The following is a 16542-nucleotide window of genomic DNA, read 5'->3' on the forward strand; positions in this document are numbered from 1 at the left end:
CTTTGAAGTTTAGACACAGGAGGAACATGCTTTCGAGGCCAACCTAGACAACAATGTGAGACCCAGTTCCCCAAAATTAATTAATTAATAACCCATGTAATTAAAGCAGAGGCTGACAGGAAGGAGCTCCAGTTAGAACTAGTCACAGCTGGACCACTTTGAGACAAGATGTGCTTGACACAACCAGAGCACATGGAATAAACCCATGTAAGGCTCCTCTCACCGAGAACCACCCAGGGATTTCCCTCCAGAGACGTGAGCTGGGCTACTGGGAAGGAAGTGTGCCACGGGAGGAGGCTGCCATCCCAGAGGGACAATGGAGAATTAATGAGAGTGAAAGGACAGTCAAAGAGTTCACCAATATTCATACACACCTCATCCACGGTGATGGTTTCAAACTGTCTTTAGAATATCTTCAACACAACCTACCTTCCTCAGTTTTAGGTCTTGAACATGTTTCAAAGACTGTTAGAGTGATACGGAATGCCCAAGAGAATGGATGCCCAGAGAACTCACCAATGAGAAAGAACTATCTTTTGGTAGTGACTTTTAAATCATTTATTACGTTTTATTGTGTGTGTGTGTGTGTGTATGTGTGTCTGTGTGTGTGTCTGTGTGTGTGTCTGTGTGTGTGTGTGTCTGTGTCTGTGTGTGTGTGTGTGTCTGTGTGTGGGTGTCTGTGTGTGTGTGTGTCTGTGTGTGTCTGTGTGTGTGTGTGTGTGTGTGTGTGTGTGTGTGTACGTGTGCACAGTGGCACACATGTGAAGGTCAGAGGACAATCAGTGAAAATCAGTGATTTCTTTCTACCAGGCAGATACTAGGGATTGAACTCAGGTTTTGAAGCTTCGCAGAAAATACCCTTATATTCACGGAGCCACCTTGCTAATCCCAGGGCCAATCTTTAATGCAACTTAGAAATAAACCCAGCACATGGGAAACATTTTTCCCCCCCCTGAGGAATATTTACAAGACTTTAGTGTTGTACTCAGCTTTGGCCAGAAAATAAATATTGGCAACTGGAGTGAATAAGCATTGTTGTTTCATTTATCATTGGATCCGCCACTTTGTTTATTTTGTATGCTTATTAGCTGCGTCCACAGTTCTGAGATCAGAACCTCAAATCTACAACACAGAAACTGTAGGAAGCAAAGGCTTAACTCTGACTCTGGCTTGGACTGTTGTCTAGAAATAACTTCCTTTCTGAGAGTGGGACCACTTGGAGTACTGCGAGCGAAGCAACCAAATATAAACGCCGCAGTTTATATCAGCCTGGGAGTCTTGCTCGGGGGATGACTAAAAATATGTGCATCTGAAGATTAAGAGAACAAAAACAATTAATTAATTAATTAATTAATTAAACTGCAAAATCAGTTCTGGTAGAAGATCAAGGCATGCTAAGAAACAACGAACGGTATATAATTCCAAAGGAAGTCTTTTCCTTGCTCATGAACTCTCAATATAATACAAATTCAAAAGTCTTTTTATTTTAAATAGGTATTTGCATACAATTGCCAGGCTGTTTATCTATAAATTATCAAAGTTAAACATACCACCATCCTACTTTATTTGGAACTCCTAGAGTTAAATGAAAGCTGTGATTCTATTCCTAGAAGAAACTGTTATTTTCCAAAGAAAGCTAGAGGAACCTGGGGCCTGCACTACAAACATCCCTTGGGCTGCTGGATGTGGTACGGATGTTGCTGGGTAGGTACCCGCGCTCATAGGCAGCAGCATTTCTGACTCCAGTCCACGGAGCGCAATACAGAAACACATGAGCTGCTCCATGGCTCTTCATCTTCCTTGTTTGTGCTGTGTCTTCCTTTGAAAAGACATCTCTCACTGAACCTACAGCTTGCTGCTTCAGCCAATGAGCCCCTGGGATCTGCACGTCTTCAGCACTTAGCACCAGTACAGGCAGGAGCCACCACACCAGCTTTTACATGGGTACTGAGTACCTCACATCTGCTCGGTAAGCACTTTATCTGCTGAGTGATCTCCCCAGACCAAGGGTTTACTTTAAATGAAGGGAGGAAGAAAGAGAGAGAGGGAGAGGGAGAGGGAGAGAGACAGAGGGGGGGGGGGAGCCAAAGCATCCACAAAAGCATTAGCAACATATCTCGTTATCATATTAAATGCAAAGTTGAAGGGAAAGGCTCAGAGCTTCTGTGTTACTGCTGTGCGGCCTTGCACTGGATTCATTTAGTCCACCAAGCTGCAGCCTCAGCCCATCAACTGCCCCTGCCCCCGTCCAGGAATGAATCTTAAAAGCTAGACTGCATGACCTGGACATTAGACAGCTCCGTTGCCCATCCCCATACTAACTGGTACTCTGTGTACCCTGGCTACACAATTAAGCAGACTAAGAGTGGAACACATGTCAGTTTTAGGCAGTAAACTTTAATTTGGTTCTAAAAAGTAAATAAATAAATTAAATAAGTTATGCATGCTTCTAAACTGTTTATAACTACTAACCATCCAATTTTTTGAAAATCGCATAGATGTAGTATAGAGAAATAAAATAATATGAAAGCCACACTTTAAAATTGAAAGCAAATGTCTGTCAACTGAGTTGTCAGATGGATGCCACCAGTGTGAAACTGGAGGAACAAAACACACGTAGTGACCAAACTCAGCACATTAAAAACTAGATTTACTCCAAAGACAAGTCTAGGATTATTACTGGAGAATGACTCCCAACATGATCACTGTAGTCTGCTCTTGACCTGTGGAATGCTAAACATGCTTTGTGGAATGGTTATGGTAATAACATCTGGACTGAGAGGTACTTGAATTTACAAGACAGAATAGGAAGCACTTTAAGGTCTTTTACATATTATAGTTAGGAATCAATATTTACACTGCTTTCAATAGTAAAGTTCCTTCTTCTATTTCAAGACATTCTGTCTATGGGCCATGTAGGTTATGGCAGTAATATGGTTGTGTGAATCCACCCACTGAAGCCTCAAGTATTAATGTAGAATATGGAAAAGAATTTAAGCTGAGTCCTGGCATTTAACTTCATGGTACATGATTTGGTTTGGTGTGGTTTGTGCCAGGGATGAGACCCAGGACCCACATTTGCCAGGCAAGTACTCCACCTCTAAGGCAGATGCCTGGCTGCAGAGGTAAATCCAGAGGTGAATTAAGCAAAGCCTCCATGGGTGCAAGCCAAGCTTTCTCTGGTCCCTGAGACCTTTGTGTCAATTGCTATAGCTATCACCACAAGTCATCCTTCGCTTAAAAACCTGAAGGAAGAACAGATACAGCGAGATGAGTAAAAGGGTGTGTGCGGCTTCAGCTGCGAAGAAAACCCTGCCCTGGAAACCCACACTGTCACTCAATCTGCCTGGTTTCAAGTCCCAGCGCCACCACTCCCTGCTGGCACGATGGAGGGTGAGCTGTTTAACTTCTCTCTGCTCCAGTGTCCCTGCTGCTGGGCAGGGGTGGCACTGCCAGCTCTGCACGGGAAGAGCACAATAGGCACACATTGTAAGCACACGTGAGCCCAGGAGTAGTGTTGCGCAAACTGCCATTTCTCCCTTGGGAGCTCGGATAAAAGTCCAGGTGAAAACCTATCTTCTATTTCAACCTGGAGCCCCAGAGCTCAGCGGCATCTCTTGCAAAGTTCTCTAGTATGCTGAAAACGCATCAGACTGTAAGAAATAAAGCAATAGCCAATGGGAATGAACAGGAAAAATATCTAAAGGAACAGCTAGTTGCTAAAATAATGCTGTCTGTTTTAAATATGTAAATGTTCTTATTATATTTTCCCTCCCATAGCTAGTATAACTGTGTATATCATATCTAGACCTAATTTCCATGGACCAAGAGCCCTAGACTTCTAAAGCAACTGTAATCAGTCTCTTAGGCTTCCTTAGAGAGAGCCAGCAGCAGTGGTAAGGTGGCAGTGAGGGCCTTTCCTACTTTGATACGATGTATCTTTCATAAGAAGCTACATGCGTAATTTCCCTCACTGTAACATCTTCCTGAAACATGAACAAGACACAGTAAGAACAAAAGGAAGACACACGAGGAAACAATGTATCCTTGCAAAAGAGCCACTGCACACTGAGTCAGCAGGCACCAATAACCCCATAAACAGTTCTCCGATCTGCTCTAGGACTTGGCGGTTGGGACTGGTAACATACAGCTACCCATCCCGCTCTGTTTTGATATTAGAACACACTCACCTACCATGCTTCCTGCTACTATTTCCTAATCTTAGAATGTCTCCCCCATCATCCCAAAGAAAGAAAATTCCACACACCCTCTAAGCCCAAATCTAAATCTAAAGCCATCATCTAGTATGTACAAACAATATGTGTTGCCTTCCCACACGCTTCCACAACTATTTCATCCAGACTAGAATATAATATTCTGCACACACTAGATGTAAAGGCATGATTCTATGCTCTCATGGAGGACTTCTTGGGCTCCATGTATAAGTTCCTTGTACAAGCTTATCATGCTGTGCACTAAACCTTTGGAACGGTACAGATGCAATGATAGTCCAAGCATCTAAAGTACACTCCTGTTGTATTGGCTCTTGATCCTTCAATACCTCCACAATCAAGCGTGGTCAGTGAGTGACAAAAACTAAATGGAGACTCATGAGAGGCAGCACAGCCCATAGCTTAATAATCCAGCATATAGACCTGGGCTTGAGTCCCAGTTCTACCACAACCAAACTGTAAACATGTATCAAAACCTTCTCCTCTGGCATATCTATCTATAAAATGGAAGCAATACCGTTTACTTACTTCTTTACAACTGTTGAGGCCAACTAATGTTCAAATTAATTAAAGAAAAGTACGTGGACCCATGTGTAATGTTGAAAACACTATATGGGAGAAGAGGGGAGAAAGTGGTCGTCATTGTGTTTCAAGCACAAGAAAATACTCATAAGTGCTACACAGGAGTGAGGAGATACATCCAAAGAATCATGGTTGGGACTGGGGGTGCAACTTGCTGGTAGAATATTTGCATAAATATCACACTGAAGGAAAAAAAAAAGAGTTTGCTCAAATCAGACCTAAATGGATCTATAAGATGTCAACGTGCCTCATATTCGCATCATTAGTGATTTCTCAGTTCCTTATTAAAGTTGCCCAGACAAGACAGATGGACCTTGCATTTCTTACAATACTGAAAATAGAAATGTGTAGATACAGGGTGTGGGGAGACAGTGGGGGAAGGCGGCATGAAAGATGGACTGTCCTTACAGCGATCTTACTTTGTGGACTTCTGAATAATTTCAGCTTTGTGCTGGCAATTAATCAAGTCATTCCCCTCTGCTCCATTCTTCACAAAAACCTATTTCCACAAGTCATTTTCCCCCTTTGTATAATTTAATAGGGAGGGTTTTTTTTTTTAAATTTGGTTTTAGCAATTTTAGCTCACTCTAACTGTTAATACTGTGTCCCCACCCTGGTCTTATGGCTTAACTTCATGTCTCCCCTGAGTTTCACAGTTTGGTGGAAAACAAGAATTGAAATGAAAGGTTTGCTGTGGAAACTCTGAGAAGGGTGAGGACTGCAAAGGCCACTCAAGTCTCATCCCAGAGAGGTGGCTCCGTGCTTTTTTTTCTCTTAATGACGTCATTCTTTCCCCGTCTATAAACCCAGGCTTCACAGGCACCGAAAGGAACTGGTTTCCAGTTGGAGGGAGGAATGTTTCTTCAAAACGATTACAACCTGAATCCAGGCCCCTGCCCCAGGCTGGAGATGTTCTCAACTCTCTCCTTCTGCACAGGAGATTCTAGGGTGCTTTTAGAATAAAATCACCTGAAATGGGAAAACCATGATGGTGAATAGCACCTAACAATGTTAGCTTTTTCTTCTTTCTATTTGAATAAAACCTTTAAAGCTGTTGCGATTCAATTACGGACATTTTATACCACCATTCTCATCCCTTCGTCACCTTGAGGCTTAAGAAGCCTTTCAAATTTAGGAAGTTTAAAAATAACAGGATCAATGTGGTTGGGCACGGCAATGTGGGGTCAGCTATTAGCGATCTCAAAGGAAAACAGAACATTGAAGTGACAGGGACAAACGTGCCCTGAAGAGCAGCTTCAATTTTTCACCCTGGATTCAACACATCTTGCTTCCTGATACAGCCCATAAGCTGTCCTTGTTTTATTTGTGGCGGTAAGATTTATTCCTGGTGCCTGCATACTTCTCATCAGAGAGAAAGAATGTATGTTTCACTCCCACTGTGCTAATTTATTCGGGTCAGCACTACACACAACTCTTTTGAGATGCAGACTGGATTTTTCTGCTCTCTGTTTTGCCTAGCAGCTGAGTCCTCTTAAGGTTGACATATCTTTAGATAAGAAGTTAGCTTTAAAAATAAATAAATAAATAAACTCAGCCAAAAGTCACTATCTTCCTGGTTGTGAACATTTGTATCATAACTTTCTAATATTTATATAATCACACACCCAACAAATATTCACATAGTGTCTATAAAGTACCAGGCACTGCACTAACCACTGGAGACACAAACAGAAAGAAGTCTCAATCCTGCACTCCGTCAGCAGAGGAAGAGTGAGGCAGAGAGATGTAGTAACGAGCTCCCATGATGGGCATAAATATCCAGAAGGGCTGGCAGCTTGGGACAGGCCTAAGCTACAGTGCAGCTAAGATTTAAAGTCACGGATGTCACCTGGTCAACTGCAACTTACGATGGACCAGAGGACCAGAGGGTGAAGCATTCCTACATGAAGGAGGGAAACAGGCAAGTCTGCAGAGGCAGGGGAAGAGCTGGGGACACTCAGGCAGCCACAGGCTGCTGAGGTCTGAACGGCACCAGATCAGGGCAGCTCAGAAATCAAAGCTGTTTTTGAAATCGGTCTGTCTGACTCTATAAAGGAAAGATGCACAGCCTAAGTTAGGCTGCTGTGCCTAAGAACTTCAGCTTGGGTGATGAGAGGGTGGAACTGCCATCAGAGAGCATGAAATCAAGAAACCATAAAACAAAAGGGAAGGAGCCTGGTTATCAAACCCCTCTGCAAAAGTAGACATCTGTTAGGTCCCCGCTGCCTGTGAAGGGAGGAAGCACTCCACACACTGCAGCTCTGGCTTCGGGGGGGGGGGGGGGGAAGCGTGTTAATAAAACAACAGAGCACACTCACTCCCCAAGTGAAAGACAGCCACTCAGCCATTAATCAGAAACCTCTTAAGAAGGGGCATGCAACACGAATATCTGACACCTGTCCCAGCCTAGAACCCCTACTTATAACAAACAGTATAATTCTTTACTGGATGGAGGAGGGGAAGCTGAGATGAGCCTGGGTTGTACTCCCCACCCCCACTCCTCCCTACAACTTCTAAGTGCCAGATATTACAAGCAGTGTGGTACTTTGTACATTGTTACAAACTCTCTAGAGTTCCAAGTTAACACCAAGAATTCATCTAAAGGGGAGTAAGGAGACACCTCAGCGGAAATGTTTACTATACAAACATGAAGACCTGAGTTCAAATCCCCTGAGCCCAGGTTCGAAAGCCCGAGCAGTATGGTGCAGATACGCAATCCTAATGTTCCTAAAGGGAGATAGGAGATAGAGACAGGAGAATCTCCAGTAGTTCATAAGCCAGTGGAAGAAAACAGGCTCTGTCTCTACAAGGTGGAAGACAAGGACCACTGTCTGAGTTCACTCTCCTGTCTCTGCATGTATGCTGGAGCATGTGGGCAGCTCCATTCACAAACAAAGGTGCACACAGATATGCACGTGCACAAAGAGGCTTTAGAAAAGAGTTTAGTTATAACTATCATCTAGGAGTGAGGAACCTGTCAGAAAGGGGAGGTCAAAGGGCGAGTCTCTGCTTTATAGACGAATGACTACAGAAACCTCTGACACAGGTGTGAAGCCTGTGGGCAGCTAGAGCTTACTCTAAGTTTTAGGTGGTTGAGTTTTTGTGCTACCTATAAGATGTGCATCCTTCAAACCACTTAGTGGTCCTAGGTTTAATTCCAAGCACCACAAAACAGACAGACAGACAGACAGACAGAGGCAGAGATTCCAGAGCATGAGAAGAACAAATATTCCATTCAAGTTGGCCAAACTCACAATTGTGCTCATCTTGGCCCTCGGCCCTTGTCTATCTCCTGGCACCTGGTACCCACACTACTTGGCAGATGAGGACAACTGGACATCCCTTTTCTACAAGGCTGCCAACACAATCCCCACTGCCCCATTTCTGTTTAAAGGTCAGACTCGGCCTGAGCAAATAGCTAAGCTGGTAGAGAGCTTGCCTAGTATTTAATCCTTAGCACATAAACAAAGCACAGCGCACACGCCTGTAATGCCAGCATCTGACAGACAGAGGCAAGAAGATGGGAAGTTTGAGGTCATCCTCAGCTACATCACAAGTTCAAGGCTAGCCTGGTCTATATGAGACACTGTCTCAAAACAGAGTCCGCCTCCATGAAGTGAATCTCCCTCTGGAATCCCTCAGCTTGCATTGCAGAGACGTGTCCTTTCTTTCCTGCCCCCCACCCCCAAGTCAAACACCAATTTTCACTTTCTTGAGAGAATGCAAAACCCATCCTGGTCAGGTATGTTAACAGGGCTTTAAAATAAACTGTTATACAGCACAGCAGAAGAAAAGCTGACTTTTATTAAAGAAAAGTTGGAGATTCGGTGGAGTCACAAGTAAAGGACAGAATATGATTTGCATGTCCCTAGCAAGAGACCTTCAAGATTCCTAACCACTGTGCAGTGGAGAAATGCAGATTCATTCTGAGAACCAGGGTTGAACCTGCAGGGTCATGGACTCCTATAGTTACAGACAGAGCTGTCTTCCAATGCTACCTCAGGGATATTTCAACCAAGCAATCTAGGCTGAAAGTTCATTTTAATGTGTCATAGATACTAACCAAAAAAGGAGAGAGAACAGGAAAAGAAAGGAGGAAAATCCAGAGGCCAGCTAGATGCAACAAACTCTGAGTAACTGCCTGGCACTTCATAGAAGCAGGTCACAAGTTTTTTTTTCAGCGGCTGCTTCCACCACTGTAATTAGAGATGGGCAGGGCTGTTGCTAACTCTGAGAAGGGAAAAAAAAGTGACTTGGCTCTGTCCGTTTCCAGTAGTGAAAGTAGCAGAGAGCCCCAGAGGCTCAGGCTCTGTGAGAGAACAGCAGCAAGGACCACTCGGTCCTAGACGCGTGCTTTTGGAAGCAGCTGAGGCAAGACAGAGATCCTGCCTGGACACAGACCTCCTTGCCCAACAGACTCAAACTTAGTGCTACCAATGCCTAGGCTACACAAATCTACTTTTCTCCCTTCCTTTCCCTGAAAAAAAAAAGGAAAAGAAGAGAAAGAAAACGTGAGTGAGGATTGATTAATTACCTGCTCCTGTTAGGGAGATGAAAAAAGCCCTGGAGTCACCAAGTTAAAAAAAAATAAAAAATACAGGAATCGGTAAGCAGCTATGAGCCTCACAGCCAACCTTTAAGAGATACAAAAAGACAAGGTTGTCTTGATCACTGACGATCTTAAGGAAGCTGTTTCATGGCTTCAGGGCCCACAGTGAGCTTTTTTTTTTTTCTCCCTAGTATTAAATGCTCTTGGTTTCATCTCCTCCAGACAGTAGATCTCACATGAGATCCTCCCGGTTATCAGGCCTAGTGACATCGTTGTGTACCCACAATGCAATAGAAACAAGAATGGCACAACAGCCACTGTGGGAGAACGCAAATAACTCAACAAACACTTCTCTGGAAGTTGCCCTGATTGATCCCATTTTACTAAATCTTGGGCCAAGGAGATAAACTTAAGTGTTCCACGTGTTGATCAAATCCCTTCTTCTAGTGATATAGATTCCGCTTTTAGGGCTGAAATTCATTTATTAATTTAGTATCATAATTCTTACCATCCACTAAGCAAAACTATGACAAAGCTATATTACTTGTGACACGGATATGTGGCTCTTATTTACAACATGTGCAAAGAAAGAAGAGGAAGAGAGAGGAAAAGCAGAGAAGAGAGGGAGGGAGGGGAGGAGGAGGAGGGAAGGAGAGGGAGGAAGGGGCAGGAGAGGAGGAGTAGGGTACCATTGCTACAACTATTTAACCTATTGACCAAAACAACAAACTGTTTCTGTAGCTAGAAAATATTGTCATCATACAAGAAAAACCCAATGTACTAAGAATATAAAAAGCTTCAGGGCTAGGCATAGTGGTTTATGCCTTTAATGCCAGCACTCAGGAGGCAGAAGTAGAATGATCTCTGAGAGTTCAAGGTCAACCTAGGCTTACACAGTGAGACCCTTTCTCAAAAAAATTTTTTTTTCTAAACTCAGGCTACTATTTGGAAGAAGGGGGCTGTCCAATGTTGTACATGATGAGTTCGTCTCCTGAATAGGAATAACTTTCTAATAACCAGAACCAAAGGAGAGAAAGTAGAGACATTAAACTGAAATGTATTCCAAGATGGTCAGGTGCTCAGAGAAAGACTGGATTTAAGATGGCATTAAAAGCAAGTCAGGCTGCCTAAGTACTGCTTGGGGAGTAAAAGCACTGCCCTAGGCAGAGCATCTTTCTTAATTAAGTTACCACAATAAGATACAATATGGCCACAAGAAGTCAAGCACAGATGATACACACTAAACAAGATGTAGCAGCAGCTAGAACTTCTAAATAGCATCATCCTTGAAAAGGTTACTAGGAATTAAAATGTGTTTGCACTAGGGGGATTCATTACTTAAGGCAATCAAAAGGTAAATTCTTTAAAGCCAAGAACTGGCTAGAAAGCATTCTTCTCTAATTAGTGTATTTGTATTTGTGTATAGTGTGTTTGTCCATGTATTATTGTAAATCTAGTAAAGAAATTCACAGAAGAAATACAAATGTCTACTGCACATGGGGCAGGGCTTTGACCTCACTAATAGCCCAGGAGACAGAAGTTAAATGTAAGGTCCTCTTCCCCTGACATTAGCAAAAGATAAAGCCAATTTCTATAGCAGCCTCTCTACTCAGAGAGTGAAGGGAAGGGCAAGCACACCTTACATTCATAGTGAACTGTACATTGGAGCCCTTTTGGACAATTTTACGGTTCCCATTAAAATTTAGAATGCGCACCTCCACACTTCTAGGTATCCATTCTAGAAGCACCTACACTGGTTCCCAGGGATACTCTCTGTAGTGTGTCTGGGTGAACTTAGTAGCAACTGACATCCCCAGTGGAGGAGACAAGGGTGAATAACCACTTCGTAGAATCAGACAGAACTGAGGCTGGCCCAGGCAGCTACTTAGCATCTGCTGAGGAAAAACAATGAACGCACCCTGCGCAGATAACCTAAGAGTTCAATCTCTTACAATTAAAGTGTACACCAATGGAAACTAAATGGGTATTTTAAAAAGACATTCTCCCTGGGAGGTAGAAAGAGAAAGGAGTGGACTCTTTCACCTTTTAAACATTTTATGAGTATATTTTTTAAAAAGAAACCATATAAAAGGGAGTTATGAGGCAGGAGGCTATTGATCGGAGAACCCACTGGAAGCTCAGCACATACAGTGTAGGGAATCTCACAGAACTGGTGACCCCCAAACCACGACCACACTGTTACTTTATCAACAATACCTGCTCTGGCCAATGAGCTGGCAGAGACCGGATGACTCTAAATCATTGTCATGGGGGAAAAAAATGATACCGTTTTAAAACAACATATCTACTTTCTCCTGGACAATTTGAGGAAATTCAGTAACTATTTTTCTTGTAAGTTTCCATAGGCTCTGACTCAAACGGAAGCCAAATGAAAATAGTAACAGACTTAGATCTCATTTGCATCTTTGAATTACCTAAAATCGCATTCAAACCTAGACCCAAAACCAAGTGCATAGAATTCGGGCCCAGAACTTTGAGAACCAAAGTCTTTCTTTCATCTGCTACAAAGGCTGATGCAGCCGGCTTGCCTCTACGTTTAAAAGGAATACCCAATACTCAAAACGCCTCATTCAATCAGAATTCTAAGCACACCATGGAATTAAGAAAGGTACAGTATTAATGATCATTATGCTATAAAATGTCCCTCTCTAATATGTCTTGGAAACAAGGTCACCAAATTGGAAGTTTACAAAAAGATAAGCAACTTAATAACACACCATCCCTTGTAAAATAGAAAAGCACACGCTGTGTTTCTCTCTAATACACTTATTAAGAGACAGTCATAGGATGGTATTTTCCAGGCTAGAATGTACTTTCCACTTGCCCTAATAATAAACCTATGCCCAGATGGGAAATATAACTGGAACTAAATAAACATGCTATAGGCGATGAGCAGAGAAGCCAGCAGGCGAGCCAGGGAACTTGAAACGCCTTCTCGAGCTATAATGGAGTTATTTATCTAACTCAACAGATAAGACAGAGAATATAAAAAGTTAGATATTTGATGGCTGCTCACCAATGGTGGCTGTGGTGAACACAATGCCATTGTAGGTGAGGGAGGAAACCCCGTGGGGCCCTGCCACAGGAGAGCATGCATGAAGTATGGAAGCAAGCTGGAGGAAAGGCGCACCGCACAGTGATCCTAGAACTGTCAATCACTCTATATCACTGACGTAATGTCAAAGTGTGCATACTTTGTTCCTGGTGGCAATGGGTGATCTACACAACTTTCTTGAAATTATGTATAGCCTAAAACTAATTACCTCGGGTATACAATGTATAGGGTGAAAAAGTTCAGGAAAGAAAGGGGGGAAAATGTCACATGAATACAAAGCAATCCTTCCCCCCCCCTTTTTTTTTCTAAACACCCACACAAAGACAGAAGTTTCTGACAGGAATGTTCTCAGCAAAAAAATAAAATAAAATAAAATTACAGGACGGCTTTTGCTTTTTTTTTTTTTTCTTTCAATGAACAGAAAAGGAAGTTCTATGTGCAGATTACTAGGCAATACTATGGTTTTTTTTTTTTTTCCTTAAAAGGAACACACTATCATCACTTGTGTTTTGAAAATATTATCTAAGTAACATATCTTTCAGATCACAAAGAAACGTTGAGCAGAAGAAGTACAGTTCCCGTGTGCAGTGCTCACTTCTGGATGTACTTGGACATGAAGCCCACCGAGGCAGCTTACCTTGGCACTGGAAGCCTTGTTTCCCAAACCCCCTGGAAAACAGAAAACAAGAACAAACATCTTAGCATGCTTCCCACCGAGACCACATTGTAGCAAGTTACATGAGCGAGTACTCTACAAGGTCTAAAAGTCTATACTTGAAACCCAAGGGCTCAATAAGGAAAAAATACCCCTAAGTATTTAACTAGAAGCCTGTGTGCATTTATCTTTTTAAAAATAACCAAGTAAATCTGTCTATAAAGGACCGCTGAACTGTTACCAAGTTTCTATCTATCTGGTCTTTTCCATTTTGTGATTGGTATTTAAATTTCAAAATAAGAACATGACTTCAAACTTAAAATTGTTGCTTACAATACTCTGACAAAAGGGAGCTTGTGGTTTAAAAATTGGGGGTGGGGATGGGGGTGGGCAGGGGCTTACTTTTTAGTCCTGAAAACAAAGAAACTTTTTCTCCCTAAAGACAACCAAAAAGTAGCTTGTTAGAAGTTTGTTCCAAATAGTATGTGTCTAAGAACTGTCAAATAGTAGCACTGTTTACAGTTCATCTGGGCTGCTGAAGGAATCCGATTTGGTGTAACATCGCTGCTATAGCTTGTGTTTGAGATTATCTGTGGTCCAATTTTCACTGAGAACCACTGGCATTCAAAGTCTATACTGAGACTACTCTGCTCTTGTAAATCATTTTAGAGAATTGACTCTGTAAGCACAGAGTCCTGACATGGATATTTGACTACAAACACTGTTCCAGCAGAACACGCTGCATCAAAATGTTCTCAGAGGTGGCTCATAATCTCTTGCTTTGCAGAGCATTTTAAACTTACAAAGCACTCTACATTCCTTTATAATTATCTTAATGTCATCACCCTACCCCCCCCCAAAAAAAAAAAAAACCAAAAAACCCTAGGTTCAAATATTTAGCTTTAAAATACAAGTGCTTAAATACTGAAATTAAATTGCAAACCAAAGACTCATAGAAGCCATAATGAAAGAAACCAGAGAAATTAAATCCACTGCAAGATGGTCTTGGTGGGGTTGCCTGGCCATCCAACTGACTGCTTTCAGATTAAATGAGGCTCTTGTGCTTGTGTGGAGCTATTCAGAGCAGGAGGGAAAGGGAACCTTTCTCTTCACATCGCAGTGAAGCCGGTACCCTGAGGATCTCATCAGTTGGCCTGAGACTGGGTCTCTGGGCAGTGAGAGTGGAGACTGATTAGTGAGCTTGGTAAAAATGTACGTCGTTTTTCTAATGTATCTACTTCCTGTAGAAGTAATTATCACTCTGTCCCTTTTGACTAGAATCTCGCGGTTAACATGGGAGGCTGCAACCTGCCAAATGCAATATCCTCCCTTACCCCGGTGCTAGAGACTCATCTTAAGGAGCCTTATCTACCGTCACCCACTCCTTGAGCTTGATTGCTTCAGATGCTAACTACTCTATGGAGACTGTAAAGTGGTTGTGTTGTTCACCAAGGTGCCATGCTGAATGATTTCTTAAAAGAAAGGAAAAATCGGGCATCTTATTGGCACACTGATGGTGGGGTCCCCTTTTAATTCTCTTCTCTGGGTGGCCTGGATTCAGCACCATCTGTCCTATAGCCACTAGGATACCCCATTATGTATAAGGCTGACTGCTTGGTGTCTAGGTGCGCTTCGCCCCTTGCAGCTCCCTGCCCAGGAGGGAGCTAAGGAGCCCTGGCCATAGTTCTTGCTTCTAAGGTACTTCTTACTCCAAACACATGGACAAAAGAGTCAGGGTATCCCCAGGAAAAGCTGACACTTGGTGTTCAAAGTCGTGGGAGGGGGACGATTTCTAAGATATGATGGGGGTGGGGGGGACTGACATTTTGTAAATCTGATGAAAGCTGTAATTCTCTCACAAAAAAAATTTAAAAAGAAAAACATAAATCTGCATAAATCCAATTTTACCTAATTTCACAGGCTCCAGAGAGATAGATCCCTGAACCCTTCTTTTTATCAAGCCCCTCAGTTGCCAACGCTTGGCGTTCAGTGGAAATCACCTGAGCGCGGACACCTTTAGCCATTACAGTATTTTTCTTAAATAAGCCCTCTGTCCTCATCAACTGGGTTACAGGTTTAATCTCCTGTTGACAGGGTCTATTTTAAATGACTCCCTCTGCCCTCTGCCATTTGCCTGCCGGGTTAGCCCTCCTCCCCCACGGCAAGCTTTCAACAGTTTGCTGCCTTCCATCTCTCTCCCTCCCCTCTCTCCCCACTCTGGGCTCGGCCAGAAAAGTCAAAGTCTCCGTGCCCAGTAGAAACAGCCTACAGTAGGCAGGGACCCAAGGTTCCAGCGGAGTCCCAGCCCGACGCGAGGCACAAACACTCCCCGGAACGCGCCCAGCCTGGCTCGCCAGCAACTTGGAGCGGCGCGCCGCGGCTCCCCGCTACTCCCGGGCGTGTTTCTTGCGCGTCCTGGGGCCACTTTGACTCCAGCAATCTCTCTTTCCTGTCCCTTCGCTCCCATCAGGCCCATTGACCGCTCCGCTTGGTGACAGGGAAGACCTGTGCGCCCTAGGAGAGGCGAGGGGACCTTCCCCCTCATCCGAGTCACCCCGTGCAGAGCCAAGCGTCCCTTCAGGGCACCAGGGCATGCGTGGCAGCGCCGGGCCACTTTCCAGGGAGTGTCCCGCGTGGGTGCGCGCCTGTCACTCCTGGCGAGAGTTCGGACTCCGGCCAGGCACTCTAAGTTCTCGGAGGAGTCCTGGCCCTGAGAGTAAGGACGCGCCGGGGCTCAGAGACGTCCCCGAGCTTAAGTCCCGGGGACAAGCAGACCTGAGCCCCGGGGCAAAGGTGGCTCTTGGGTCCCCAGGGCTGCCGCGCGCACCTACCAGATGAAGTCGGTGCAGTGGCTGCAGAAGGTGGGTTGCTTGAAGAAGCGGGCGATGAATTTGTGGTCTTTCACCTCATGCACGTTCTTCTGCCTCAGCGCCCCTTTGCGGGCGAAGCGGTTGGCCACGTCCTGAGACGCCGTGGAGTCGTTGGCCGGGTAAACGTCAGCCATGGTTCCCCCCAACCACCTCTTGCCTCCGCCGGGGAGCAGCAGCCGGGGAGGGCCGGGGTGGGCGGGGGCGGCGGCCGAGGTGGCGGTGCTGATGAGGTGCGGTGGTGGCGGCGGTGGCCCGGGAGAGCCGGGCGGGCGCTGCGCTACTCGGAGCTGGGAGCCGAGCCGCTCTCTCTGGCTCTCTCCGGCTCTCTGGCTCGCTGGCTGGCCCCACGCTCACTGACAGCCCGGCGCCCGGCGCTCGCGCTTCCTACTCGCGGCGGCAAGAGGCGGCCCGGAGCGGCGCCGCCCACTGCGCATGCCCGGAGAGCTAGCGTGTGTATGTGTGCACGCGCGCGCGCGGCCTGGAGTAGGAGCGCGCGGGACGGGGACGCGCGCCGGGCGAGCCTTGGGCCTCTGCGCTCCGCTGCACAGAGCTGGACACGCAGACTGGGGGGCCCCTGT

The 16542-nt window shown here is 44.7% G+C and overlaps 1 protein-coding gene across 1 annotated transcript in view; it reads right to left on the reverse strand.

Moving 5' to 3' along the window:
* Positions 1–16319, reverse strand: part of Prkca (protein kinase C, alpha) — a 410502-nt gene extending 394183 nt beyond the window's left edge. The window contains exons 1-2 of the mRNA NM_011101.3: positions 15926–16319; positions 13077–13108 (exon numbers count right to left, since the gene is read on the reverse strand). Of these exons, the coding sequence (NP_035231.2) occupies positions 13077–13108; positions 15926–16098 (205 nt within the window). The 5' untranslated portion in view covers positions 16099–16319. The remainder of the gene's footprint in view (positions 1–13076; positions 13109–15925) is intronic.
* Positions 16320–16542: the final 223 nt, after the last annotated feature.

This window comes from Mus musculus, chromosome 11 (assembly GCF_000001635.26).
Source record: "Mus musculus strain C57BL/6J chromosome 11, GRCm38.p6 C57BL/6J".
NCBI classification, from domain to species: Eukaryota; Metazoa; Chordata; class Mammalia; order Rodentia; family Muridae; genus Mus; species Mus musculus.